This window comes from Mobula birostris, chromosome 3 (assembly GCF_030028105.1).
Source record: "Mobula birostris isolate sMobBir1 chromosome 3, sMobBir1.hap1, whole genome shotgun sequence".
Lineage (NCBI taxonomy): Eukaryota > Metazoa > Chordata > Chondrichthyes > Myliobatiformes > Myliobatidae > Mobula > Mobula birostris.
In genome coordinates, this window is record NC_092372.1 from 204,937,615 (window position 1) to 204,963,244 (window position 25,630).

Below are 25,630 nucleotides of genomic sequence, written 5' to 3' on the forward strand. Positions count from 1 at the left end.
GTGCGAAAATCCTAGGAAATCAGCAGTTTTTGAATGCCACCTCATCTGGCAACGACAATCATTTCACAGTCAAGGTCACTTAGATTTCATTTCTTCCCCATTCTGATGTCTGGTCTGAACCTCTTGACCATGTCTGCATGCTTTTTATGTGTTGAGTTGCTAATATGTGATTTGCATTAACCAGCAAGTGCACAGATGTGCCTAGTAAAAAGGCCAATCTTTAAAGCAGACTTAAACTTCTTTTTCAGGAAAGTAGCCCCTAATATTTGTGATTTCATCAGGCAATAGCCTCTTCTTTGAACTGTTCTAGTGAATTGTGGTTGGTATTCTTGGTAAACTGAAGTGCTGAAAACCACTAGTAGAATGCATATTGTGGCTGAAGGATATAGTGTCATACTGTACCGTTGAAGGTCATTTAGCACTGTGAGTCGATTCTGCCCCCTGGTTGTGTAATTGCATAGGTCCATGCTCCCAACAGTTTCGCAACGGTCCTGCAAATTACTCTCTGTACTGCCTTTCCAGCTCCACTTTGAAATCTCTGACTCTTTTAAGCTTTATTTGTCACAAAGAAGAACATACAGTGAAATGCATCATTTTTGTCATCGACCAACGCAGTCCGAGGAAATGCTGGATGTCACCAGGCTTCCGACACCAACATAGCATGCTCACAACTCACTAGCTCTAACCTGGGAATGTGGGAGGAATGGAGAGAATGTACAGACAACGGCAGGAATTGAACCCCGGATGTTGATCACTGGCGCTATTTAGCATTAAGCTAACCGCTATGCTTGTGGAGACAATGAGTAACAAAATCATAGTTTCTGTCTGAGTAAAGCATTTTACTCACATTGTTGTATTTCTTATCTAAAACGTTAAGTCCATTTCCCCTACTCCATGAATCATCTGTTAAAGGGAATTTTCCCTCTACTTCCATCACCTGAACTACTATAAACTTCACACACAAAATGCTGGAGGTACACAGCAGGACAGACAGCATCTATAGAAATAAATAAGCAGTCACCGTTTCAGGTCTTATCCCAAAAAGGTGACTGTTTATTCCGATCCATAGGTGCTGCCTAACCTGCTGAGTTCCTCCAGCATTTGTGTGTGTCGCTTTGGAGTTCCAGCATCTGCAGACTTCCTGGTCTTTATTATTATAAACTTCTTTGTCTTAGGCCCTAGGGTGAAGTTTACTCAAGACAATAGAGCACACTATTTTGTAACCCCTTGACTGAGATTCCAGTCTTTTACTCAACCTCTGTAGGCTCTTGAAATGTTTTAGGATAGGTGGCAATCAAATCAGAAAATTATTGACGCAGGAGTTTGAGATCAGTAAAATTAAGTATATTTGGGGAAATCTTAAACGGTGCATATGTAAAATCTTGGCTAAATGGATTCGATATGACTAATGTGCCTTATAAAGAGAATTAGTTTCTTTGAAGTAATTATGAAGTTAATGGATAGGAAAATCTATGAGTGTTTTAATTTGTAAAGAGCTTTTAAAAAAGTGAGATTGACAGAGAGGGAGAAAAAAGTACCACATTGCCTTAAAGGTTGGGGAGAGGAAGGACACAAACGTGAGCTGAGAATGTTGAAAAATGAATAGTGCACTTTTAGGAACAGCTCTGAAAGTGGTGACATTGGAGATAGTCCAAAAGAAATTCACCTGGCGGATTCCTGAGAGGAGAGATCTGAGGTTAGGCAGGTTGGGTCTGTATTCTTTTGAACTTACAAGAATGAACAGCAATCCTGTTGAAAGGTACAAGGTCCGAAGTCAGTCTGACAATATAATATAAAGATGTTTTCACTCATGGGAGAATTTTAGTATGAGGGGATAATTTCACAATAAGGGGCCAGTCATTTAAACCTGAGGTACTTTGAAATTTCTTCTCACAGAGATGAAGACATCTCTGGAATTCCCTGCTCAGAGAATTGTGGAGGCTTGGTGTTTGAGGTGAAGCTAGATAAATTTTTGAATGTTAGGGTAATGGAGGGTTATGGGGGGTTCAAGCAGGAAGGAATTGAGGTATTGGTTAGAACAGCCATAATCATATTGATAGTGTGGCAGGTTTGAGAAGCCTGATAGACTATTCCTACCCCTAATTTCTTGTATTCTTGGTTCTGAGTAGATGAAGATGTAATAATGATGGATGAGAAACTACTGGTTAAGCACTAGTCTTATTGAGTACAGTAAATCCAAAATCTCTCTTTTGAATTTTATCTGTATTCTAGACCCTCCATCCTTCTATAATTTGAAGTACTACCGTAAATGATCCCTGTCATTTTTGGTTTTATTCAAAAATCTCCCAATCTTCCACTAGCAAAATTTCTTTCCTCATAAAGCTTGCAGAGTGTTCTTTTTTTCAGAAGGTGGTTTGCTTATTGTTTCAGACATTCAAAAGTGTAGTGCTGCTGGGAGACTGAAGCTGAGGCTAACTTAAGTCAGCAGAGCAGTGATTGGATTGCCTGCGCTTGCTTGTCTGCTCTCACATTGGTCTAGCTAACAATGGTGGAGTTGGCACTCAAGGGAATATGCTAAATATAAATTTCTGTCTGAGTTGCAATGCTTTGAAAAGCATCCAAGGTAGCCGATTAGTTGCGTATCAAGAAAGACAGAATGGTGTATTTAGCGCAAGATGTAAGATATCAGTTGCTTGATGTTGACAGTCAAAATTGTGAAAATGCCAAACCAGACTAAAAACTAAATTTATGCAGTTACTTTTGTTCATCAGATTTTAAAAGTATTTGTGTAATAAATGCCCTTTTTGGTTAATTTGATATGAAGGGTGGAAATCTGTCTGCTTCAGGTTTCTGTGTCTGTTGCTCAGCATTTCTAGCGTCTGCAGAATCTCCTGTGTTTCCGTCCGCAATTGATGTGATTTGTCTGGTTCTGAGAGTGGTGGAGGGTCTTTGTGAAGGATGATACTGAACATCTCAGCATGGAACTAGAGGAGTACAGGTAATTGATCCTTCACTGGCAATGAACATGGCAGTTCTCATCAGACCTTTATACTGATTCCCCTCTGGAGTAAGGCCATTTGGCTCACTGAGACCATATCAGCTCAATGGAAGAGCTGTCCACGTTCATCCTATTCTGTAGAGTATAGCTCAACAAATAAGACCATAAAACATAGGAGTAGAATTAGGCCATTTGGCCCATCGAGCCATTCCATCATGGCTGATTTATTATCCCTTTCAACCCCATTCTCCTGCCTTCTCCATGTAAGCTTTGATGCCCTTACTAATCAAGAACCTATCAACCTCTGATTTATATATACCCAATGATGTGGCCTTCACATCCATCTGTGGCAATGAATTCCACAGATTCAGCACCCTCTGGCCAAGGAAATTCCTCCTCATCTCTGTTCTAAAGGGTCGTTCTTCTATTCAGAGGCTGTGCTCTTTGGTCCTAAACTCCCCCACTATAGAAAACATTCTCTCCACATCCATTGTTTCATAGGGGGCGGTACGGTAGTGTAGCAGTTAACACAACACTTTACACTACAAGGGATCTGGGTCCAATTTCAGCTGCTGTCGGTGTGCATGTTCTCCCCGTGACCGTGTGGGTTTCCTCCGGGTGCTCCAGTTTCCCCCCACAGTCCAAAGATGTATTGGTTGAAAGGTTAATTTGTCACTGTAAGTTCTCTAATGATTAGGCCAGGGTTAAATTGGGCAGTGCAACTCGAAGGCTGGTAGAGCATGTTCTGCACTGTATCTTAGTAAATACATACATACATAAATAAATCTTGGCCTTTCAATATTCTATAGATTTCCATCAGATCCCCCACCCCCGCCACTCATTCTTCCAAACTCCAATGATTACAGGCCCGGAGCCATCAAACGCTCCGCATACATTAATCCTTTCATTTTAGGATCATTCCTCTGGACCCTCCTCAGAGGAATATTTTCCTTTTAACTGCTTACACAAATTAGAAATGTCACAAAATGTGCTTTTCTGCAAGCTGCTATTTGAAAGTGAGATTAATGATTGCAGATGTTATTGAACCTGATTTAAGCACAGAAATGGAGAACAGTAGTTTAGATGAGCAGCCCCTGCTCTAGCACTGTGTACTGAAAAGGCCCCTCCTTTCATTTGATGCGACACAACAAGAAATAAACTGTTCAAATAAAAATGCACAGCTTTTTAAAATCTACATGGATGTTTTTCTCCTCCTTCCCAAGAGACAAAACAAAGATTTTCATTTTATGGTCAACTTTCAGGGTTTTGAAAATCTATAATTCAGGCAGAACCATTTCAATCTGAATCAAAAGTGTTGACTTTTCGGAACTGTTTCAGATAAGCATTTTGGTTGATGTAAAATGCTTAAGTCCTTCTATACTATTTAAAAATACAGCAATTCATATTTTTGTCTTTTTAATGGTTAAGGAGAGTGAGTTCTAAAGTTCAGGTCAAGTCAATGGACTGATATTGGCAATGCACACAAAATGCTGGGGGAACTCAGCAGGCCAGGCAACATCTATGGAAAAAAGTACAGTTAACATTTCGGGCAGAAACCCTTCTGCAGGACTGGAGAAAAAAAGATGAGGAGTAGATTCAAAAGGTGGGGAAGGGGAGGGAGCAGACATCCTACCTCTCCCAGAAGTTCCGGGAGTCTCCTGCATATTAATAGTGGCTCCCTGATGCCTGCAAGTTATATACAATGTCCCGGAAATTGATTTTTTGAGAGCGAGCGAGAAAGCAAGCGCGAGTGAGAGCGACCACGAGAGAGAGAGAGAGTGAGTTCCAAAAAAAGTCAGAGTGGCAGAGTGTTCCAAAAAAAGAAAATATAAAACGTACGTCACCCCAGACTACACTAAAGTGTACCCCTGCCTAATAGGGCTCAAAAATAATGACAGTGATGCTCGCTGCACTGTTTGCAACAGTGACTTTTCTATTGCCCATGGTGGGTTAAGACTGTAAAAGACATGTTGAGGTGAGTTTAACAGGTGTCATTCGTTCATTAGCATAGCTAACGTTATTTAAACTAGCTGGCTAGCTGCTAACGAGCTACTCTATTGCAGACATCCCACCTCTCCCGGAAGTTCCGGGAGTCTCCCACAAATTGATGGTGCTACCTCCCTGAAATGGGTTTTTGCAGGGTGGGATGTCTGAGAGAGATGATAGGTGAAACCGGGAGGGGGAGGGATAAAGTAAAGAGCTGGGAAGTCGATTGGTGCGTGGTCAAAGAGTCAGAGAGCAGCACAGATCACAGAGGAGGAGCAGTGAGAGAGAGTGTTTACTGAACCCTTGTCGAAGGGACGATTTAAACTTCTTCTGGGTAGGCATCTCTGGAAGAGACTTTACAGTGGAGTAATCGAATCACAAACGAGAAAATCTGCAGATGCTGGAAATCCGAGCAACATACACAAGAAGTAGTGCCTGCTGCTCTGCACCCAGTTCTAGTGACAAGGAAGTGGTTCTACTTATTTGTTCAAAGCACATTGGGTGCTATTGGTTAAGCTATCACTTAATACCCATAACTATTTGCCCTGAACTGGTGATAAGTCAGTTCATTAAGAATCAATCACAGTGCTGTGGGTCTTGGTCCAGGAACTTATTAGAGAACCAGGCCTCCAGATACCAATGTGGTAACTTAACCACTGTTCTACTATATTCCCTTCTGTTCGTGCACTAACACTGGTGATGATGTTGAAGTTACAACAAGAGTAATACCCTTACAAATACGATGTTAAATATCTTTTTAATTAAACCATTGTGATTTTCATGAATAGCTATAATGCAAATTGTATCTTTCCTTGTCTAGTTCTTATATTTTAAAAAGGTTACTGTCTTTTAAACTTTTAAATTGATAAGAAACAAATGCCTGTGATTCACCAGTTTTATTTCTGATTTAAAATTTTGAAAGCTTTAGACTAAAGAGATTTTTATAGAAGCATTCTGTGACCTGAGGCCTAATCTTCATTTGCAGCTCACTCTATTTTGTTAGACGGATGTATTCTCCAGGCTTCACAGAAGAACGGTAGTGTAGTGATTAGCACGACGCTTTACAGTACTAACGACCTGGGTTCAATTTCTGCCACTGCCTGCAAGGAGTTTGTACATTCTCCCCGTGGCCGTGTGGGTTTCGTCAGGGTGCCCAGTTTCCTCCAGCGTTCCAAAGGCCTACTGGTTGGTAGGTTAATTCGTCACTGTAAATTGTCCTGTGCCTCGGCTGGGGTTAAATCGGGAGTTGCAAGGTGTCTTGGCTTGAAGGCTCAGAAGGGCCTACTCTGCGCTGAATCTCAATAAATAAATAGGAACTCTGTTCAAACTGTTAACCTGCCTATTCTACAGCTACTAACAGATCTACTATGTGCTTCCAGTGTTTTGTTTTCATTTCAATTTGCCACAGTTAATCATTAAATTAACACATTTCTTACGTCTGTGGGTTACTATATTATTTTATTGAACTTACCTCAGAGAATCATAAATATTGAGTGTGACTGTACTAAAAATAAGCGGAATGAGAGCAGGAAATGGGCCAGATTGTTTACTAGTTGGTTTTTAACGTTGAACGAGCTTGCAATCACTTGGTGTGATCTCTATTTTTACATCACTCAACCTGTCAAATTGTAAATAGTTTTGCTGACACACTTGTAATTATGCTGCAGTAGTATATTTGCCCACATGGTTAAGCAATTTTTGTATAACAATTAATTGTTGCAAACTGAAATCAAAGCAAAATATTGGAATCCCGTATTGATGGTAATATGAAAAAATAACAACATTTTGAGCAGAATTTCTTTGTGAGATCTGGTCAGTCTAAAAAGGGCAGCTTTACTCACAATGAACCAACTATTTTTCTTCTTCCTTTTCTGATGCTGATGGAAATGCTTTCTATTTATAGAGCTTCCATCTTTATTAAATTGATATGATTGGACTTGGTAGATAATTCATTCTGACAGCAATTACAAGCCCATAGCCAATGCATAATTCATTGTTGATTGCTTTGATGAAAGTGCCTGTGTTATTCTGCTGGTATCCAGCCAGCAAGGATTTAAGCTGTGAATCCTCGACCAGTCCCACTGAAACAAATTGCACCAGGTTTTTATCCAGCAAAAGGATCACTTACTGTACATGACTGTGGATTTCAGAAGTCTGTGACCCAGCATGCCCTGATTTGAAGCAATGTGCCAGAGCAGCTGTTGTGTTGGCAATGTGTCCAGCCTTGGTACAGAAATTTATTCTGCAAACTCTCACTTAATAATGGCTTATTCTTTCATTTACAGGAGACATCACACAGAAAGGCTATGAAAAGAAGAAATCCAAATTGCTGGGGGCTTACCTGCCACAACCTCCAGGTAAGCTACTTAAACGGCAAACCAAAATGAAGTGTGAAATAAAGACTTAACTTCATTAACTATCACAATTTGAATAGTGGGAGATCCAGGACCAGAGAGCTCAGACTCAGAATAGGAGGAAATTCCTTCAGAACAGAGATGAGGAGCAATTTCTTTAACTAGAGATTGGTGACTCTGTGGAATTTGTTGCGACAAACAGCTGTGGAGTCCAAGTCATTGGGTATAATTAAAGGGGAGTTTGATAACTACTTAGTTACTAAGGGTGCCAAAGGTTATGGGGTGAAGGCAGAGGAATGTTGTTGAGATGGAAAATAATCAGCCATGATTGAATGGACAGAATAACCTAATCCTTTTCCTATGTCGTGTGGTTTTCTGGAACTTGAGAATCTCTCAGTTCAAGCTGCTAAATGTTGTATGCTGTAATTTTAAAATCAGGTTTTCAGCTTGTTTAAATTTTTAAAGGAATTTTAACTACTTGAGATAGTTATTTACATTGGTACTCCTTGGGCATTAAATATATTGAGCATTGTGTATTGATAGGCAATGTTTAGTCATGAGCAGACTACAGCAAAGGCCAAGCCATTTGTTATTTGAGCGATCGAGCACAGTATGAGGAAAAGGAACATTTGACCCATCATCCTTGTTATAAAGCCATCATGTGATAAAGCATGGAGACAGCCCCTTGGGCTTAACGCATCCATGCCTACCATTAGCCCGTCTCAGCCAGTCCTGCTTGACAATGTTTGTCCCTTATCTTTAGCCCATTCAAGTTACTCCTGTGCTTGGCCCATCTCTCTCTATCCATGTACCTGTCCAGATGTCTTTTAAATGTTGTTATTATAAATACCTCAACCACTTTCCCTGGCAACTCATTATAAACTACTCTCTATATGAGGAAGTCCCCTTTAAGTCTTTCCCTTCAAAATTCAAATTACGTTTATTATCAAATTACTGTACATATGTAAGACCATAAGATATAGGAGCAGAATTAGAGCATTTGGCCCTTTGAGTCTGCTTCCCCATGTCACAATGGCTGATCCAATTCTCCTCTCAGCCCCAACTGCCTGTCTTCTCCTTGTATATGTGTATACAGGTTTCCCCCACCATCCGAAGGTAGAGCGTTCCTATGAAACAGTTCGTAAGCCGGAATGTCGTGCAGCAATTACCATTTATTTATATGGGAAAATTTTGTGAGCGTTCGCAGACCCAAAAATAACCTACCAAATCATGCCAAATAACACATAAAAATAACAGTCACATATAGTAAAAGCAGGAATGATATGATATATGATAAATACACAGCCTATATAAAGTAGAAATACTTTTCCACAATCATTGCAGCAGGATCCACCGTAGCGAAAATCTCACGCAAGCGCTGTTGGCAAAAACACTCTTTAAGCTATGAAGCTGCCAAATCATACCAAATAACACATAAAAATATACAGCCTATATAAAGTAGAAATAATGTATGTACAGTGTGTTATCACTTACGGGAATCGGGAAGTCAGCTTGCCGAGCACACTGATGATGGTGTGTTAGACTGAGTCGTCGGAGTTTGGGTGGTGCAGTGGCCCCACCCTCTGGGCCACCGACCGATACGGATCCGCAAAGAATGCAGGGGTACAGCAGTAGCCGGGAGGCACACAGTACATCTTTAAGAAAAAAGCCGAAATAAACAAGCTAATTAATTAGGTGCTGCCTGGCATGTAAATGTCGGCCCAGATCAGAGGCAATGCATTCGGCAATCGCCTCTGATCTGGGCCGACAATTATGTACCGGGCGGCACCTAATTAATTAGCTTGTTTATTTCAGCTTTTTTCTTAAAGATGTGCTGTGTGCCTCCCGGCTACCACTGCATTCTCCGCGAATCAGTATCTGTCCGCGGCCTGGGGGTTGGGGTGGTGGGACACTGAGGTGTCATCTCATCGTCGTCTGTTTCCATTAGGGCAGGCAGCTCACCTTCTCCTATGACTGCCTGCCTTGATGTCGAAGGTCGAGGTTCATCGTCTGCTGTGGCTGATGTGGAAGGCTTCCTTGACTGCTGAGCCTCGCACATTTTTCTATCATATAGTTCTTTGTAAGCACTCAAACCATCTTGCAAATATTGTATGCCCTAAACCGACGTACCCTTTCAAAATTAAAGTCGTACTTTATTATTGCAGCGAAAATCTCACGCAGTTGCTTCACATTCAGTTCCTGGACGACTTCACTTTCGCTACTGAATTCGGTTTCGATTGTTATCCTTTCCTCTTCCAATTGCATCAGCTCTTCATCTATCAGTTCTTGGTCATGGGATGCCAAAACCTCTTCAACATCATCTTCGTCAACTTCCACAAGCCAAACTCACTTTGCCCTTACTTTGTTCACCACGATCGAAACACTTAATTTTGTCTGGTTTTACGCTGTGTAACACCCTTACGAGCTCTTTCAGGCTTTTCTGATACCTTAGAACTCACCTTGCAAATGGACGCTCACAGGCATGTGTTTAAGCAATGCCGGCGAGAATGCCGTTCCGAATCTGGGGGAGAGCGGCTGCTCGGGGCGCACGCTGCCTTTTATCACGCGCTGATTTTTTTCGCGCGCTGCCTTTCTTCGTAACAGTGAAAACACCTTCTGTTAGCGAAAACAGGTAATTGATGTAGGTCTTTCATAACAGTGAGGTTTCGTAAAGCGAACATTCAAAAAGTGGGGGACACCTGTATATGTATGTGTTTGTGTATATGTCACCATATAGAGTGCTGAAATTCATTCTCTTGCAGGCATAATCAAGTCAAGTCAAGATTATTGTCATTTCGACCAGAAACTGCTGGTACAGTACACAGTAAAAACGAAACAACATTCCTCCAGGACCCTGATGCTACATGAAACAACACAAAACTACACTAGACTACGTGAGACAGCACAAGGCTACACTAGACTACGTAAGACAACATAAAAACTGCACTAAACTACAGACCTGCACAGGACTACATAAAGTGCACAAAACAGTGCAGGGCAGTACAATAATTAATAAACAAGACAATAGGCACAGTAGAGGACAAATTACAATATAATAATAAATGCTGTAGATGTCAGTCTAGACTGTTGAGTATTGAGGAGTCTGATGGCTTGGGGGAAGAAACTATTGCACAGTCTGGTCGTGAGAGCCCAAATGCTTCGGTACCTTTTGCCAGAACAGTTTGTATGAGGGGTGCGTGGGGTCCTTCACAATACTGTTGGCTTTGCGGGTGCAGCGTCTGGTGTAAATGTCTGTAATAGTGGGAGGAGAGACCCTGATGATCTTTTCAGCTGACCTCACTATCCGCTGCAGGGTCTTGCGATCCGAGACGGTGCAATTCCTGAACCAGGCAGTGATGCAGCCGCTCAGGATGCTCTCGATACAACCTCTGTAGAACGTGGTGAGGATGGGGGGTGGGAGATGGACTTTTCTCAGCCTTCGCAGAAAGTAGAGATGCTGCTGGGCTTTCTTGGCTATGGAGCTGGTGTTGAGGGACCAGGTGAGATTCTCTGCCAGGCGAACACCAAGAAATTTGGTGCTCTTAATGATCTCAAAGGAGGAGCCGTCAATGTTCAGGGGAGAGTGGTCACTCCATGCTCCCCTGAAGTCAACACCATCTCTTTTGTTTTGTTCACATTCAGAGACAGGTTGTTAACCCTGCACCAGTCCGTTAGTTGCTGCACCTCCTCTCTGTATGCTAACTAGTCGTTCTTGCTAATGAGACCCACCACGGTCGTGTCATCGGTGAACTTGATGATGTGGTTCGAGCTGTGTGTTGCAACACAGTCGTGGGTCAGCAGAGTGAACAGCAGTGGACCGAGCACACAGCCCTGGGGGGCCCCCGTGCTCAGTGTGATGGTGTTGGAGATGCTGCTTCCAATCCAGACTGACTGAGGTCTCCCAGTCAGGGAGTCTAGGATCCAATTGCAGAGGGAGGTGTTCAGGCCCAGAAGTTTCAGCTTTCCAATCAGTTTCTGAGGAATGATTGTGTTGAATGCTGAACTGAAGTCTATGAACAGCATTCGAACGTACGTGTCTTTTTTTGTCAATAAATCCGTAGAATAATAATCATAACAGAATCAATGAAAGACTGCACCAACTTGGGCATTCAACCAGTGTGCAAAAGACAACAAACTGTACAAATACAAAACGAAAGAAAAAAATAATAAATAAATAAATAAGTAAGAAAGAAAATATTGAGAACATGAGATGAAGATTCCTTGAAAGTGAGTCCATAGGTTGTGGGAACATTTCAGTGATGGGGTAAGTGAAGTTGAGTAAAGTTATCTCCACTGGTTCAAGAGCCTGATGTCTGAGGGGTAATAACTGTTTAGGCACGAGGCCAAGTGGTTAAGGCGTTCGACTAGCAATCTCAAGGTCGTGAGTTCGAGCCCCAGCTGAGGCAGCGTGTTGTGTCCTTGAACAAGGCACTTAATCACACATTGCTCTGCAACGACACTGGTGCCAAGCTGTATCGGCCCTTGTCCCTCCCTTGGACAACATCGGTGGTGTGGAGAGGGGAGACTTGCAGCATGGGCAACTGCCAGTCTTCCATACAACCTTGCCCAGACCTGTGCCCTGGAGAGTGAAGACTTTCCAGGTGTAGATCCATGGTCTTGCAAGACTAATGGATGCCTTAAAATAACTGTTCCTGCACCTGGTGGTGTGAGTCCTTAGGCTCCTGTACCTTCTTCCTGATGGCAGCAGCGAGAGGAGAGCATGACCTGGATGGTGGAGGTCCCTGATGATGGATGCTGCTTTGCTATGAAAACGTTTCATGTAGATGTGAGCTCAATGGTTGGAAAGGCTTTACCTGTGATAGGCTGGGCTATATCCGCTACTTTTTGTAGGCTTTTCCATTCAAGGGCATTGGTAATTCCATACTAGGCTGTAATACAGCCAGTCAATATACTCTCCACTGCACATCTACAGAAGTTTGTCAAAGTTCTGGATGTCATGCCCAATCTTCTCAACTCCTAAGGAAGTAGAGGCACTGCCTTGCTTTCATCATAATTGCACTTAAGTACTGGACCCAGGACATGTCCTCTGAAATAATAGCACTGGCTCATGGACCTCTAGTTTCCTTCTCCTGAAGTGAGCTGCTTGGTCTTGCTGGCATTCAGTAAGAGGTTGTTGTTGTGGCACCTCTCAATCAGATTTTCAATCTCCCTCCTGTCTGCTGATTCATCACCACCTTTGATTTGGCCAGCGACCGTGGTGTTGTTAGCAAACTTGGAGCTGTTCAGTGGCACAGTCTTGTGGTGCACCTGTGCTGATGGAGATTGTGGAGGAGATGTTGTTGCCAATCCAAACTGACTGGTGCAGGTGAGGAAATTGATGATCCAATTGCGCAAGGAGATATTGAGGCCAAGGTCTTGGAATTTATTGATTAGGTTTGAGGTGATAATGGTATTGAGTGCTGAGCTGTAATCAGCAAAGAGCATCCTGATGTAAGCTTCTAACCTTCAACCTATGTCTTTTTATTCCCTTTCCTTGGGAAAAGACTGCATTCACTCTATGAATGCCAGTCATGACCTTATACACCTCGGTATAATGACCCTTCAGTGGTCTATGCTCCGGTGAATAAAGTCCTTGCCCAACAAGCTTCTGTAACTCAGGCTGTCAAAACCTGATAACATTCTTGTAAATCTTCTTTTCACTTTTTTTGTCTTGATGATGACTTTCCAAAAATGGTGACCAAAGCTGTATACAATCCTCCAGGTGCAGCCTCGCCAATGTCTTGTGCGACGACAATGGGACATCCCAGCTCCCCATACGCAGTGCCTTGACTGAGGGATCATGTGCCAAGTGCCTTCTTTACCACCCAGGAACTATATTCTTGTAGTCCAAGGTCCCTCTGTTTGACAACACTGCCCAGGACTCTCTTAGTCACTGTGAAACTTCTACCCAGGTTTGATTTCCCAAAATGCAACACCTCACACTTATTTAGATTGACTGCATTTGCCATTCCTCTACCCACTTAACCAGATGATCAAGAGCTTCCCATAAGATTTTTGATAACCACCTCCATTGTTGACAATGTCATCTATTTCAGTGGTTCTGCCATTGAATATAGTTGTGGCTGAACTTCTACTTGAGTGCACCTTTCCTGCACTAACCTGCATTCTTTTTATGTTTAAAAATCCAAGAGCATCTTGGAACTTAAATGCCATATGACCAAATCATAGTAAAGGCAAAAGATGAGCCAAAAGAGATATAGGCGATCTTACATAATCTTTTTGCATCTGTATTTACTCAGGAGATGGACACAGGGTTGACAGAAGTGAGGCAAAGTGGCATCAGCTCCATGGACCCTATACAGATTACAGAGGAGGAGGTGTTTGCTGTCTTGAGGCAAATTAGGGTGGATAAATCCCCAGGGCCTGACAAGTTGCTCCCTTGGACCCTGCGAGAGGCAAGTGCAGAAATTGCCAGGGCTCTAGCAGAGAGATTTAGATCGTCCTTAGTGACAGGTGAGGGGTCAGAGGATTGGAGGATAGCCAATATTGTTCCACTGTTTAAGAAGGGCTCTAAAAATAAACCAGGAAATTACAGGCTAATGAGCCTAACATCAGTATTTGGCATGTTATTGGAAGGGATGGAATATATGAATATTTGGATAGGCATGGACTGACTTAAGGATAGTCAGCATGGCTTTGTGTGTAGCAGGTCGTGTCTAACCAATCTTACAGAGTTTTTCCAAGGAAGTTACCAGGAAAGTTGATGAACGCAAAGTGGTGGATGTTGTCTACATGGACAAGCATTTGACAAGGTATCACATGGAAGCTTGGTCAAGAAGGTTCAGTCGCTTGGCATTCAAGGTGAGGTAGTAAATTGGATTAGATACTCTTTGCAAATAGGCTTTTCCAACTGAGGTTGGGTGGGACTACAATGGGCCATAGGTTAAGGGTTAAAGGTGAAAAGTTTAAGGAAAACATGAGGGGAAACTTCTTCACTCATGGGGTTGAGAGAGTGTGGAATGAGTTGCGGCACAAGTGGTCCATGCATGCTCACTTTCAACATTTAAGAGAACTTTGGATAGGTACGTGGATGGTAGGGGTATGGAGGGCTGTGGTCCCAGTGCAGGTTGATGAGAGAAAGCAGTTTACATGGCTCAGCATGGACTATATGGGCTGTGGGGCCTATGTCTGTTCTGTACTTTTCTATGACTCAATGTTACAAGCAAGCAGCATGAGCTACCTCCCCAAGGTATTCAAGGACATCCTCATTGTCAAACCCTCCATTATCTGTGCCTGTACTTCAATTTCCTAAACCAAAGTTGGCCGGTCAGCTTGCTACAACCACCAAATGTAAGTTCGGGTCTTATTCAAACGTCTTTCCATCTGAATGCTTAAACCCTGTGTAACGTACTGTACATGTAGAATACCCACAACCAATCTGGTTAAGTGCAGTTTGCATTGAGATGGGCACCATCCAAGATGCAGTTGCTTCCATGATATAGTGGCTCTGTTGGTGGACATTACTATGGGTTAGCTTAACAGCGGTATCCTCCCTGTTCACTTCAGTTGCCAAGGGGATGAGAGAAGTAGCACAATTATTTCCAGAGACTAATTTGCAAAGATCTCATCACAACAAAAACCATTGCATTTCAAGGGGAAGGCTTACAACCTCCATTCTTGCTGGGCCAATGATGGGCAGAACAAACACTTTACCATAATTAGGGCTTTCGTGGATGTATGTTGATGAATAAATTTCATGGATTTTCAAATCTTTTTCTCCCTTTTTTTTTTGTAGAGGTGATCCACCTTTAAGGAAAAGCATTATAGTTCATACCCTTGTTTGTACTGTGATCTTCCGTGCATGAAAAATGAAAAATATCAGCGGTGTAATACTGCAATACTTACCTCTCACCATCAGTATTATTTGTAAGATTCAATGTGGAAGTGAGCAGCCATCCGAAATGAATTTGGTGTGGTGCTCATGTTCCTCGTCTCACTTTCTTTCATCTAACCCCATTCTCGTAAGCTACTTCTTTGCTGTCTGAAGTAGTTGTTCTGCCTCCTCTTAAATCCATCAATAATGTTTGCCTCAGCTATTCTACACGGAAGCGAGCTCCACGTTCCAAACATTTCTATTGATTTTCCGTGCATGCGTCAGCTTCAATCATTTAACGATGAATACAATTCTTTCTGGATTTTATTGGATTTTGAGGATCCTGAATTTGGCAGTGATGGATCTCACAATGTGAGAATTGCATCTGACACAGCTCACCTTTACCTTTCACATTTGGGATTAGTGACTGTCGACAGGTGGGAGGTGGTGGCATTGTTTTGAGGGCAAGAAGATCAAGTGCTACAAATATTGAACAGAAATATTTTGTTCTCTTTTAATTAATATTTGTGAGTAAATGGGCACAGTTAGTTCAACTATCAATATTATTTATTTAAGGGTACAACATAGTATCAAGCTGTCACAGCCCAAAGAGCCATGTGACCAATTCACCTACTGTCATACCATTATGCTAACTGCTACCCTATCGTGCCACACCCAATAGAACTAATTATTTTTAATGATTATTGCTGAGTTCTTCCTGCAGAAAATGATAATATCTAAATTTGATGTTTGAATTTCAGATTACAGACAATTGCCTGCAAATAATGTTGGAAAATTCTTGAGATTCATTGTTATCTGGGGGATTTTTTTTTACCAATTCCAAGTTCTAATAGTCCAAAATAGAGTAAATTGTTCTAAAATAATATCATCCATTTGTACACTTGGTCCAGACTCTTAACCTGATCTCCTTAAGTTTCATTTCAAAATTTTCATCTTACATCCTGTTATAGGTTACAAGCCATCAAATCTCCGCATCTAAAAATGCAAACATGAGGATATCTGCAGATGCTGAAATTCTTCACATCTGTCACTTTTCTTATTTTACTTCTATTTTGCTTCAGAGTTCACCTTATGGTGAAAAATATTAAACACTTGCCTTTTATCTTATTCTCCTAACTTTCAGAGGCAGCAGCAACTATTTTTTAAAAAAGATTTCTGATGTCGAAGCTATAATTCCAAGATTTACAATCAATGGCCAATTTGTTAGGTACAGGAGTGGAACCCAATGCGATTGCTGTGGTGGTCCATCCACTTCAAGGTTTGACGTGTTGTGCATTCAGAGATGCTCTTCTGCACACCACTGTTGTAACATGTGGTTACGTTAGTTACTGTCAGCTTGATACAGTCTGGCCATTCTCCTCTGACCTCTCTCATTAACAATGCAGAACTTCTACTTACTGGATGCTTTTTGTTTTTCGCACCATCCTCTGTGAGATCTCGAGATTGTTGTGTGTGAAGATCCCAGATCAGCATTTTCTGAGATACTCAAGCCATCCTGTCTGGCACCAACAATCATTCCATGGTTAAAGTCACGTAGATCACATTTCTTCCCCATTCTGATATTTGGTCTGAACAACAACTGAACCTCTTGACCATGTCTGCGTGTTTTTATGCATTGAGTTGCTGCCATGTGATTGGCTGATTAGATATTTGCATTAACGAGCAGGTGTACCTAATAAAGTGGCCACTGAGCGTAGGCATTCAAACCACACAGCATTAGTGTTGACAAGACATCCGATGTTGGCTCTGTCTGAAAAATCATTTAAGGCAGACAATAATCAGTGAAAACCATTCACAATCGAATTTACTACTGTTGAACGTTGTTGAAGTACTCCAAGTTGAAAGACCAAATTGAAAATGGAGCAAGGATTTCATGAAGAATCTTTACAAAAACTATTCAGCACTGCTAGGATATGGTGTGCATTGGAGAAAAGATTTAAAGAAGTTGCTGAAGAGATATAAGAGCAGAATTAGACCATTCGGACCATCGAGGCTGCAGGGCTAAGGGCAGATGGTGGGATAACAGGAGCAGCTAATATATGGACCGGATAAAATCATTTGGTCTGAATGTGACCATTCTCAGTTTCTGGATAATTAGATCATCTGAAAGAAAACTACCATCAACTTTACTGGGTCTCAATCAGGTTGGAATGTTTCGACAAAAATTAAATATTTATCCCCAATAGGCAACATGGAAATCGGTACTTACTGAGATCATCACCATCAGCTCTGCCTCCACTGAAGTCAACAGGATGTGTAAGTTGCTGAATACTCTGCTCCAATGTCACAAGATAGTGAGTTCCTGACGAAGGGTCTTGGCCTGAAACGTCAACTGTACCTCTTCCTAGAGATGCTGCCCGGCCTGCTGTGTTCACCAGCAACTTTGATGTGTGTTGCATGAGTTTAATGCTATTGGCTAGGAAAGTATTTCTATGTACTAAGCAATGCATTTTACATTGGCTGTTGATTTAGCCTGGGCTGCTTCAGACTGGCTGCTTTAGACTGGGACGATTTAGACTGGGCTGCTTTAGACTGGTAAACACGAGGAATTCTGCAGATGCTGGAAATTCAAGCAACACACATCAAAGTTGCTGGTGAACGCAGCAGGCCAGGCAGCATCCCTAGGAGGAGGCACAGTCGACGTTTCAGGCCGAGACCCTTCGTCAGGACTAACTGAAAGAAGAGCTAGTAAGAGATTTGAAAGTGGGAGGGGGAGGAGGAGATCCAAAATGATAAGAGAAGACAGGAGGGGGAGGGGTGGAGCCAAGAGCTGGACAGGAGATTGGCAAAAGGAATATGAGGGGGTCATGGGACAGGAGGCCCAGGGAGGAGGAAAAGGGGGAGGGGGGGAAAACCCAGAGGATGGGCAAGGGGTATAGTCAGAGGGACAGAGGGAGAAAAAGGAGAGTGAGAGAAAGAATGTGTGTATATAAATAACGGATGGAGTACGAGGGGGAGGTGGGGCATTAGCAGAAGCTGGAGAAGCTGCTAATGCCCCACCTCCCCCTCGTACTCCATCCGTTATTTATATACACACATTCTTTCTCTCACTCTCCTTTTTCTCCCTCTGTCCCTCTGACTATACCCCTTGCCCATCCTCTGGGTTTTCCCCCCCTCCTCCTTTTCCTCCTCCCTGGGCCTCCTGTCCCATGACCCCCTCATATCCCTTTTGCCAATCTCCTGTCCAGCTCTTGGCTCCACCCCTCCCCCTCCTGTCTTCTCCTATCATTTTGGATCTCCTCCTCCCCCACCCACTTTCAAATCTCTTACTAGCTCTTCCTTCAGTTAGCCCTGACGAAAGGTCTCGGCCTGAAACGTCGACTGTACCTCCTCCTAGAGATGCTGCCTGGCCTGCATGCTTTAGACTGGGATGGCTTAAACTGCTTTTTCTAAGGGACACGACAATTGAAAAGAATAAAATGGATAATCATTATAATACCAAGATTTACTGACAATTTATTCCCTTGCTTGAAATCTCACTTGAAGACACCTTGGCTTTGGCAGGCTATTTGTCGCGTTTCCAAAGCTACATTACAAAGATTTTAGCTACACTTAAGTCGTCCAGTAGCTTAGTATGTTGGTCAAAAGTTATGTTGTTAATATGAATTGTTGAGTTTAATCAATATTTTGCAGCAATATTCGAAGGCAACAGTTTGAATTTACTATAGTAACTCAGTCTTGCACATACAATCTATTTGTCAGTTCATATTAAATATTATTCCTGTAGCCCTATAAGAGGAATTTTATCTTATGACTATGTGCATTTCAAACACAATTGTACATCAATTTATTTAGCTGATAACCAAGGACAACATAAACAGAGTACAATATTATTTTGTCACGATTTATTTCTTGAACAAACTGGTTGGGGAGATGGGATTGAGTACCCAATTTGAACGGTAGAGTAGCAGTTATTATACTATTACTACAGCACCAGCAGCCCAGGTTCAATTCTGCCTGTGTCTGTACGGAGTCATAATCAGGTTTATTATCACTGACGTATATCGTGAAATTTGTTGCTTTGCAGCAGCAGTACAGTGCAATCCATAAACATGCTATAATTTATAATAAGAAATACAATCAGTGGCCATTTTATTAGGTATTGTACGCCTGTACACTTGCTCGTTAATGCAAATATCTAATCAGCCAATAATGTGGCAGCAACTCAATGCATAAAAGCACACAGACGTGGTCAAGGGGTTTGTTTGTCATTCAGAACAGACATCAAAATAGGGAAGAAATGTGATCTAAGTGACTTTGACAGTGGAATGTTTGTTGGTGCCAGATGGGGTGGTTTGAGTATCTCAGAAACTGCTGATCTCTTGGGACTTTCATGTACGTCACTCCCTAGAGTTTACAGAGAATGGTGCAAAAAAACAAAGTATCATCTAGTGAGCTGCAGTGCTGTTGGCAAAAACGTCATGTTAATGAGGGAGGTCGGAGGAGAATGGCTGGGCTGGTCCAAGTTGATAGGAAGGTGATAGTAACTGAAATAATCACACAGGGGTGTGCCGACAAGCAGCTCTGAATGCACACGTCAAACCTTGAAATGAAATTGAAGGCAGATAAATCCCCAGGGCCAGATGGTCTGCATCCTAGAGTGCTTAAGGAAGTAGCCCAAGAAATAGTGGATGCATTAGTGATAATTTTTCAAAACTCGTTAGATTCTGGACTAGTTCCTGAGGATTGGAGGGTGGCTAATGTAACCCCACTTTTTAAAAAAGGAGGGAGAGAGAAACCGGGGAATTATAGACCAGTTAGCCTAACGTCGGTGGTGGGGAAACTGCTGGAGTCAGTTATCAAGGATGTGATAAGAGCACATTTGGAAAGCGGTGAAATCGTCGGACAAAGTCAGCACGGATTTGTGAAAGGAAAATCATGTCTGACGAATCTCATAGAATTTTTTGAGGATGTAACTAGTAGAGTGGATAGGGGAGAACCAGTGGATGTGGTACATTTGGATTTTCAAAAGGCTTTTGACAAGGTCCCACACAGGAGATTAGTGTGCAAACTTAAAGCACATGGTATTGGGGGTAAGGTATTGGTGTGGGTGGAGAATTGGTTAGCAGACAGGAAGCAAAGAGTGGGAATAAACGGGACCTTTTCAGAATGGCAGGCGGTGACTAGTGGGGTACCGCAAGGCTCAGTGCTGGGACCCCAGTTGTTTACAATATATATTAATGACTTGGATGAGGGAATTAAATGCAGCATCTCCAAGTTTGCGGATGACACGAAGCTGGGTGGCAGTGTTAGCTGTGAGGAGGATGCTAAGAGGATGCAGGGTGACTTGGATAGGTTGGGTGAGTGGGCAAATTCATGGCAGATGCAATTTAATGTGGATAAATGTGAAGTTATCCACTTTGGTGGCAAAAATAGGAAAACAGATTATTATCTGAATGGTGGCAGATTAGGAAAAGGGGAGGTGCAATGAGACCTGGGTGTCATTATACACCAGTCATTGAAAGTGGGCATGCAGGTACAGCAGGTGGTGAAAAAGGCGAATGGTATGCTGGCATTTATAGCGAGAGGATTCGAGTACAGGAGCAGGGAGGTACTACTGCAGTTATACAAGGCCTTGGTGAGACCACACCTGGAGTATTGTGTGCAGTTTTGGTCCCCTAATCTGAGGAAAGACATCCTTGCCATAGAGGGAGTACAAAGAAGGTTCACCAGATTGATTCCTGGGATGGCAGGACTTTCATATGAAGAAAGACTGGATGAACTGGGCTTGTACTCGTTGGAATTTAGAAGATTGAGGGGGGATCTGATTGAAACGTATAAAATCCTAAAGGGATTGGACAGGCTAGATGCAGGAAGATTGTTCCCGATGTTGGGGAAGTCCAGAACGAGGGGCCACAGTTTGAGGATAGAGGGGAAGCCTTTTAGGACCGAGATTAGGAAAAACTTTTTCACACAGAGAGTGGTGAATCTGTGGAATTCTCTGCCACAGGAAACAGTTGAGGCCAGTTCATTGGCTATATTTAAGAGGGAGTTAGATATGGCCCTTGTGGCTACAGGGGTCCGGGGGTATGGAGGGAAGCCTGGGGCGGGGTTCTGAGTTGGATGATCAGCCATGATCATAATGAATGGCGGTGCAGGCTCGAAGGGCCGAATGGCCTACTCCTGCACCTATTTTCTATGTTTCTATTTCTATGAAAGGGCTACAGCAGCAAAAGACCACACCAGGTTCCACTCCTGTACTAAATAAATTGGCCAATGAGTATTAAAGAAATTAAGTAGTGCAAAAAGAGAGCAAAAATAGTGAGGTAGTGTTCATAGGTTCATTGTCCATTCAGAAATCTGATGGCGGAGGGGAAGAAGATGTTCCTACAATGTGGAGTTTTTACCTTCACCCTGCAGTTACCTCAGGGTAATCCAGTTTCCTCCCAAGTTCCAAAGGCGAATGGGTTAGGAGGTTAGTTGGTCACATGGGTATAATTGGGCGGTGTGGGCTCATTGGGCCGAAATGGCCTATTACTGTGCTGTATCTCTAAACAAAATAAAAAAGAAGGTAATGTGCTGTGCTAATCTGATGCCGTAGATGAATTTCCTTTAAGTTGGACTCTCATAATTGGTACAGGGGTCTAGAGTTCTCAGTTTAGGTGCAATCAATTTTCCACATCCAAAGCTGCACTGACTTGGAAAGGCATTTCTCTTTACTTGAAGTTTCTGCTTCAGAATTAAAAAAAAAGATAAGGTGCCACATTACGTTTACTACACAGAATAAGAGCTCATGGGATCAAGAATAATGTATTACCGAAGACGGAGGATTGATTATCAACAAACAAAAGTTATGTAACTTGTTGAGTTTCTTGTGGGATGAATGCTAGAGCTCAATTGCTTGTAGTTGTTATGATTTAGATGGAGACTCTGAGTGTCGTATATTCATATTTCCTGATATTATAAATGGTAGGAGACTTAGGAATGTTTATAAATAGAGTGATCTAGGCAGAACACAGTTCCCCATAAGTGTCACTGGTGATTTGGCTAGTGGAGAAAGCATATGGTATCCCTTATTTCATACACTGTTTAGACTGCAGTAGACTAATGTGTGCAGTTCTGGTTAGCACACTCTAGAAGGGGCGTGATTATGCTGGAGAGAATGCAGGGAAGATTCACCAGTTGTTGCCTTGATTTAGGACTGTAGACTAGATTGGCTATAGTTCTGTTTTCTCTGGAGTGAAGGAGGTTGAGAAGTGACCTGATAGATATACTGTATATAAAATCATGAGAGACTTAGATGTGGTAAAGAATCATAGTTTTGATGAGCCTACCATGGGAGGAAAAAAAGGGCGTAGATTTAAGGTAAAAGAAAAGGAAGCTGCTGTGTCCGTTTTTATAACCTGGTCAGTATTTGAAATATGCTGTCAGAGGTATGGGGATCAGATAAATCTTTAAAGGAGATTAGGAAGAAGTTTATTTTACACATAGTGCGGTCGGCGCTCTGAACATGATGTAGGGAAGGTGGTGGAGTAAGATACTTTAACAAAATCTAAGAGGCATTGAGAGAGGCAGATGAGCATACATGGGATGTAGGGATGTAGACCATGTGCAGGCAGGTTGCATTAGTTTAAATTGGCATCGTCGATGGCACAGACATTATGTGCCTAGGGGCCATTCTCGATGCTGTACTGTTCTATGCACTACATTTAAGAGACAAGTGGATGGGCACAATATATATAAGGCATAGTACCATGCTGTTCTAGTGTAGGCAAATGGTACTAGTATACAGTAGATATGGGATCCATATTCTTACATTGGTCAAGGGGTGACTGAGTGATATCCATCTATGAAAATACAGAGCAATGCACAAGGGTGGAGTGGACAGCGAGGAAGACTATCATAGCTTGCAGCGGGTTCTGGACCAGCTGGAAAAATGCGCTGAAAAATGACAGATGAAATTTAATGCAGACAATTGTGAGGTTTTGCACTTTGGTAGGACCAAACAGAGTAGGTCTTACTCAGTGAACGGAAGGACACTGAGGAGGATAGTAGAACAAAAGGATCTGGGAATACACTTCCATAATTCGTTGTAAGTGGTGTCACAGGTAGACAAGGTTGTAAAGAAAACTTTTGGCACTTTGGCCTTCAAAAATCTAAGTATTGGCTACAGGAGATGGGATTTTACGTTGAGGTTGTATACAACAATGGTGAGGCCTAGCTTGGGGCATTGTGTGTTGTTTTGGTCGCCTACCTACAGGATAGGTGTAAATAAGGTTGAAAGAGTACAGAGAAAATTTGCTGGGTCTGGAGACCCTGAGTATATTGAAAGATTGAATAGGTTAGGACTTTATTTCTTGTAGACAATTGAGAGGAGACTTGATAGAGGTATACAAAATTATGAGGGATATAGGTAGAGTAAATGAAAGCACACTTTTTCCAAAGTTCATAAGGTCAATGTTCAAAGTCCACTGAGGTTGGTTGAGACTACAACTAGAGGTCATGGGTTAAGGGTGAAAGGTGAAAAGTTTAAGGGGAACATGTGGGGAAACTTCTTCACTCAGTGGGTCATGAGAGTGTGGTATGAGCTGCCAGCGCATGTGGTGCATGTGAGCTCAATTTAAATGTTTAAATTTGGATAGGGACATGGTAAGGGTTTGGAGAGCTATGGCCCCAGTGCATTGATGGGAGTAGGCGGTTTAAATGGTTTGGCATGAACTAGATGGGCTGAAGGTCCTGTTTATATGCTATACTTTTCTATGACTATAATTCTACCTGACATACCATCTCAACCATGGAAATGGCTGCACTGGCCTTTCCAACAAATCCTTGATGAAATTTTTGCCACAAAGGGATCAGTTGCATTAAACATTTCCTCCTCCTCATCAACACATACTCAAACTGGATTGAAGTCTGACACATCGCTCTTTGTAAGGTCAGTGGAAAGTACCATCAACGAGTTGAGATGAATTTTTGCTGTCTGCTACATGGGCAGAATTGCAAATTGACGAAGGCTATGTCCACACTACACCAGATAATTTTGAAAACGAAGCTTTTTCTCTTCGTTTTGACCCTCTGTCCACATTGAAACAGCGTTTTCATCCCCTGAAAACTGAGCTTTTCTAAAACACTCTCCAGAGTGTGTAAATTTGAAAACAATTGTTGTGTGTTGTAGTGTGGATGGGGTAAATGGAGAGATTTAAAAACGCTGTCATGACTGCACCACAACAGCAATGCTTTTTCTGCTTCTGCTTGGTAATGCGCAAGCACTGCCGGACGGCTGTTATAACGCACAGTCGGTGTGAATGGCGTGAGAGTTAAATTGTAAAGTGAGCTTTTTGACTATTTAAAAACGCTGTCATGACGTGCTGGAACAGATGGCGGCAGTGCGGCATTTCATTGTATTCTTGAACGCAACCCCCCACACAACCTAACAATTTCAGAACAGATGGCAACGGGACTGAAGCCAGAAGAGTTAGAAATGTACTCACCAAATACTTTGACCCATAGCTTCCTGAATAAACTTGCCGTTTTCTATCCTTGCTTGTATGAAGGTGGTTTACCTATTTATGCAAGTACTTCTCTGACAATAGATGTGTAACGGCCTAATCTAATGTTGTATGGAAATACAAGATAACACTGATGCAGACATGTTTTATACATTAAACATGGTGCTTTATTAATGCAACAGAGTTAGTCAGTTTTTCACTGTTCATTGTCAGCTGGGTCATACTGTCCGTGTATCGGTTACCTCCATACGCTCCAGTATTTGTTGTTTTTTAGTTTTAAGTACTCCTGCGCGAGAGCCAACAACAATCCTTTAAAGCTTTTCTCGTCTGTAACTGGACAAATGTGCTCCAAGTATACCGTTTCCTCTTGGCTTGTTTTCTGTGTCCTGCGCATGTCCAGTAGGAGGAAATTCACCCAAATATCCGTTCTAATGTGGACGTAAATATTTTGGAAAATGCTTGGTGTGGACGCCTGTCGTTTTTGCTCGAAACCGGCGTTTTCAAAATTATCCTGTCTAGTGTAGACGTAGCCTAAGGATCACGTGATGTATGACTGAATTTAAGGAAAGATCTGTGCTTGTGGAACAGAAGGCCATCAATGGGCCGCTAGCCTCTTGTTTATGTACCACTTGGCTCCCTCCTCCACTACTGGTGTCAGCTTGGAAGAGATGTTCATTTTTCAATATCTTTGCAGGCATTGCGCTGTGTGCCTCCGAACTTAGAGAGCAAAGGGGCATCAGCTGAAGCAGAGGTACAGAAAAACATGTCCAGCTCGGTGCTGGCCATAAGGGGAAGTGAGATTCAGTGATGAGTGCTTAGCGAAGTAGTGTTGAACGGAATTGAGTTTGAATGCAGAATTATGTCCGAAATGTCCATGTAGACCAAACAATTACAGTAAGAGTCATCCTTGCAGATGCTGAATTAAATGTATGATGAGTCCAGCTGTGGTATCAGCACAGAGTTAAGAATCAGTAAGCAGCAATGAGTCAAAAAGTGGTGAGTTCCACAGTTCCGGCAAGGGATACGT

The 25,630-nt window shown here is 42.3% G+C and overlaps 1 protein-coding gene across 4 annotated transcripts in view; it reads left to right on the top strand.

The window, feature by feature from the left end:
* The window catches only part of LOC140195535 (disco-interacting protein 2 homolog C), a 653,338-nt gene that overhangs the window by 378,313 nt on the left and 249,395 nt on the right, over window positions 1-25,630 (top strand). For all 4 annotated transcript variants that reach the window (XM_072254007.1, XM_072254008.1, XM_072254010.1 and 1 more), the window contains one exon: window positions 7,231-7,302. In XM_072254007.1, coding sequence (XP_072110108.1) covers window positions 7,231-7,302 — 72 coding nt within the window. The remainder of the gene's footprint in view (window positions 1-7,230; window positions 7,303-25,630) is intronic.